At 36.2% G+C, this 5,000-nt stretch overlaps 1 protein-coding gene across 1 annotated transcript in view; it reads right to left on the bottom strand.

The window, feature by feature from the left end:
* Nucleotides 1–5,000, bottom strand: part of LOC113826044 (uncharacterized) — a 50,270-nt gene that overhangs the window by 304 nt on the left and 44,966 nt on the right. Inside the window, exons 7-9 of the mRNA XM_070122169.1 lie at nucleotides 3,088–3,169; nucleotides 1,870–2,066; nucleotides 1–1,725 (exon numbers count right to left, since the gene is read on the bottom strand). The exon at nucleotides 1–1,725 is cut by the window's left edge and continues 304 nt beyond it. Of these exons, the coding sequence (XP_069978270.1) occupies nucleotides 900–1,725; nucleotides 1,870–2,066; nucleotides 3,088–3,169 (1,105 nt within the window). The 3' untranslated portion in view covers nucleotides 1–899. The remainder of the gene's footprint in view (nucleotides 1,726–1,869; nucleotides 2,067–3,087; nucleotides 3,170–5,000) is intronic.

Below are 5,000 nucleotides of genomic sequence, written 5' to 3'. Positions count from 1 at the left end.
TATACACACATTTTGTTTAACACACCCTTACTAACTTATATAATTTACATGTAAGTATCCCATACTAAGTATTACCAGTTGTTAATAAATACTTAGCCTTGCCCATCAGAGTTTTCCATCATCTCCATTACAGTAAAACAGCTGATATTATTAACATCAATGTGCAGTATGATCCAGTGAATAATAGTACTCGTGTCCTTGTGCATGAGTGGCTACACACATTCTGGCACTTCTGAATTTCCTTCTGATATTATCCATTATGCTGGAAAGACTGCCAGTATATCCACATTCCATGTATATCCACATTCAAGTTAACAAATAAACCTAACTTCTAATGTCACCATTGCTTAACTGTTTTTCATCTTATAATGTCACTATTACTCAATTTTTTTTCATTTCATAATGTCATTATTGTACATAATGTGCACTAATGTTTTCTTTTCTCATTTTAAACGTCATTATGGTTTAATCTTTCTCAAAAAATAATATTGCATTATTTGGATAATTATTTTGAGAGGGAAGTTACATTTTCAAGTCAAATATATTTTCCAATGACGAATCTTATGGCAACATTAATATACTGAAAGGATCCTTTTTTAAAAATCTATTAACATTTCTGATTACAGAGTCAATACATCTTGCTATACACCCACATTCAGATTTCAGTCTCTCTATGTTTTCTCATAACACTTTCAGTAAAAATCAGAGATCAGGAGATTATACCCTTGCATAATCAACTTATTACATGATATTCAACTTTTCCCAATCTTTTTTATTCCAATTTCTAAATTCTCTATTATCTACATCAGTTCATGGGATGTCTTCATTACATGTCTTGCACGTACATGTTTTGATATTTGAATCAAATCGCAGGTACATTGTCTTTACAAGGGACCTTGTCAGACATTCACTGGTTCTTCATCACCATAATCATACAGACTAAGATCCTTTGTTTCTTGATGCTCATGAGGTCCTAAGATGTTGTGTGACCCTTCTTTTTTCTCTTCACTCTTTAGTTCAGAATCATTTATTTCTGCATGGTCTTTAATAACCTCCTCAGATGGTGAGAGTTCTGGGGTTGGAGAACTTACTCTCACAACAGTAGCTTCATTCACAGGATGTGATACCCCGTCCTCAATCTTCTGAGGTATTTCTCCATTAATGGTAATAGGGTCTTCATCACTGCTCCCTGACGATGAAACAGGCCTCGTGTCAGGAGACCTAGAGTCATTTACTGCTGTACACTTTGACTCATCACTTAAATAAACTGCGTCACTTGCTGGTGTCTGCATCCTGTTAGGTGTCAGAGACTGAGTCAGTTTATTAGGAGATTGTACTTCATTTTCATGTCCCTGATCTTTTCCTTCATCTTCATCTGGTATAGAGATTTTGCTGTCCCTTGTTGTAACTGGCATAGGTTCTTCAGTGATGTCTTTGAGGTGAGGTGGCTTTCCAGATTCTTCAACAGAAACATCAGAGGGGTTAACAGTGCTACTTGGTATACCTGCGACCATCACTGAAGTCCCATCAACTGTGTTATTTCCACTACCTGATGAACTCAGTCTCTGTGGCACAGGATTTGAGACATCAGTAGTGGGGAAGTTCCCAATAGCATTATTACTTTCTTGTTCATTCGAGCTCTCAGCAATAGTGTTCATTGCAATTTTGTTCTGGCTGTGAACCTGCACACCTGTGACAGGGGAGAGGGAACTGGCAGACAGCCTTCTGAAATATTGAAAATAGAAAATCGTATAGTATAAAAATTCAATCCACAAAAAATTATTTGAAATATAGGAAATCATTTTTCTATAAGTAAGCACAATTTCATGGATTATCTATTGATTATCCTTATAATATACTCCTACTTACCTTGTTGATGATGTGGGGTCAATGGATATCTGGCTTTGCACTGTCCTCTGTGATGCAGCCGAATGGTTTGGTCTGTTGCTTGTCGAACTGAAGGAAGAATGAACTTGAGATGTATGGGCCGTACCAGAGTGAGACAGCCGAGTTGATCCAACCATTTCCTTCATGCGCCGGAGATAGGGATCCCACTTGCTGCGAATCTGGAAAAATGGATGAGAAAATGGTGCTCATTCCATCAAGTTAAAGTAACTGGACTTGCATTTTCAAATACATTATTACTTCGAAATATGAAACCCACTTGAAGCTTTGAAATAGTATAATGACATCACATGTACATCAGTCAGTGCAGAAAAAAACTGTAATGCGGTAATGTTCATCTAAAAATTTTGTCTTTTGTATCATCCACTGTCTTTCTTTTGTTCTTTCCATCCTCCATTTTTTTATGACTTTAGATGGTTGAAACAGTGGATAATGAGATCAATACTAAAAAGGAAGTAAGCAAAAAATTACATCTTTACCTATTTCACTTCACATCTGCTTACTTCACTGTAATAGACTGTATGTAGCATTATGAGGCAACTCTTAATTATCTGAAACTCTATAAATGTACCTTATGTCTTGTGATGTAATATCTGTCTGATAACTAAAATTATTTTTTATATCCATGAAAAGCATTTAACCAAAACATTAATCATATTTTGATTTTATTCTATTTTTCACAACATCCAACTACACAATATCAGATGTTTTTTTTTTTTTTAAGATACAGTAAAAAACATAAATGCAAAATATAATCATAAGTGAAAACAGCAGTTGCAACATATTATTCAAAATAAATTTATATAAAAAACAAGCAGTCATAAAACACAAGAACAGAAGTTTTGTTATAAACCCCGGGTTGCCTTTGGCTTATCACTAGATGGAGCATAATATGCCCCTTATCACTGACAGGGACAGGATGTATTCCACAGAATCAACAATCAGGACCAAAATAACAGTCAAAACCCTCACTGCTCTTACTACTTATCAAAAAAAGATCAGTTACAAACTCCTTCACTGTATATATATCTTGAACAGCATGATTATTACACTGATCTGCCCTGGTATACCAAAAAAGGCTTTGTACTTATATAGTGTCTCATGATTATAATATAAATCCCTAGATCTTATGTTATCATGCTTTTCTGGCATTTTATCATTACTGGGAAGGAAATCACTTACCTTCTTCAGCATATTCTTCTTACAGATGAATATAATGAAAATGGAAAATCCCTGGAGAGAATTGATCACGTCCGTAAAGACCCTGTAACAAACGCAAAATGGAACTGATGATATATAAAAGAAAAGCTAATATCATGGTTCTCCACACAATAATTAATCTATCAAAAATATAGCAATCTGAGTCATACTTGTATACCAGTCAATATCTTCTGATCATTTAACAGTGAATTACAAAGTAAATGTGTTAACAATTTACATCATATTCCAAAGTTGCACTAATAACATTCTATAACTACAATTCATAATGTCTATCATGTTGCTCAAGTTAAAAAAAGTAATCAACACTCAATGCACATTACATTATCAATATCCCTTAATTATTTTTCAGTCTAGATACTCAGATGCAAAAAATGTAAGAAGAAGAAGAAGAAGAAGAAGAAGAAGAAGAAGAAGAAGAAGAAGAAGAAGAAGAAGAAGAAGAAGAAGAAGAAGAAGAAGAAGAAGAAGAAGAAGAAGAAGATGAAGAAGAAGAAGAAGAAGAAGAAGAAGAAGAAGAAGAAGAAGAAGAAGAAGAAGAAGAAGAAGAAGAAGGAGAAGAAGAAGAAGATGAAGAAAAAGAAAAAGAAAAAGAAAAAGAAAAAGAAAAAGAAAAAGAAGAAGAAAAAGAAGAAGAAGAAGAAGAAAAAAAGAATAAGAATAAGAAAAGAAGAGGGAGAAAAAGAGGAAAAAGAAGAAGAAGAAGAAGAAGAAGAAGAAGAAGAAGAAGATGATGAAGAAGAAGAAGAAAAGGGAGGAGGAGGAGGAGGAGGAGGAGGTGGAGGAGAGGAGGTGGAGGAGAAGGAGGAGGAGGTGGAGGAAAAGGAGGAGGAGGAGGAGGAGGAGGAGGAGGAGGAGGAGGAGGAGGAGGAGGAGGAGGAGGAGATAAAAGAGGAGGAGGAAAAAGAGGAGATGGAGGAAGAAGAAGGAGGAGGAGGAGGAGGAGGAGGAGGAGAAGAAGAAGAAGAATGAGAATGAGATAGAAAAGGAAAAGAAGAAGGATCAGAAGAAAAAGAAGAAGAAGAAGAAGAAGAAGAAGAAGAAGAAGAAGAAGAAGAAGAAGAAGAAGAAGAAGAAGAAGAAGAAGAAGAAGAAGAAGAAGACGAAGAAGAAGAAGAATGAGAATGAGATAGAAAAGAAAAAAAAGAAGGATCAGAAGAAAAAGAAGAGGAAGAAGAAGAAGAATGAGAATGAGAAAGAAGAGGAAGAAGAAGAAGAATGAGAATGAGAAAGAAGAGGAAGAAGAAGAAGAATGAGAATGAGAAAGAAGAGGAAGAAGAAGAAGAATGAGAATGAGAAAGAAGAAGAAGAAGAAGAAGGAGATTAAGAAGGAGAAGAAGAATGGGATTAAGAAGAAGAAGAAGATGATTAAGAAAAAGGAGAATAATAATAATAAGAAGAAGAAGAATGAGATTAAGAAGAAGAAGAAGAAGAAGAATAAGAAGAAGAAGAAGAAGAAGAATGAGATTAGGAAGAAGAAGAAGAAGAAGAATGGGATTAAGAAGAAGAAGAAGAAGAAGAAGAAGAAGAAGAAGAAGAAGAAGAAGGTGGAGGAGGAGGTGGAGGGGGACGTGGACGAGGAGGAGGAGGAGGAGGAGGGAGAGGAGGAGGGAGTGGAGGGAGAGGAGGAGGAGGAGGAGGAGGAGGAGGAGGAGGAGGAGGAGGAGGAGGTGGAGGAGGAGGAGGAGGAGGAGGAGGAGGGAGGAGGAGGAGGAGGAGGAGGAGGAGGAGGAGGAGGAGGAGGAGGAGGAGGAGGAGGAGGAGGAGGAGGAGGAGAAGAAGAAGAAGAAGAAGAAGAAGAAGGAAGAAGAAGAAGAAGAAAAGAAGAAGAAGAAGAAGAAGAAGAAGAAGAAGAAGAAGAAGAAGAAGAAGAAGAA

The sequence above is a fragment of the Penaeus vannamei genome, chromosome 5, assembly GCF_042767895.1.
Source record: "Penaeus vannamei isolate JL-2024 chromosome 5, ASM4276789v1, whole genome shotgun sequence".
Classification (NCBI taxonomy): domain Eukaryota; kingdom Metazoa; phylum Arthropoda; class Malacostraca; order Decapoda; family Penaeidae; genus Penaeus; species Penaeus vannamei.
The sequence above is the reverse complement of the archived record's forward strand: the minus strand, read 5'-3'. Positions and strand labels throughout refer to the sequence as shown.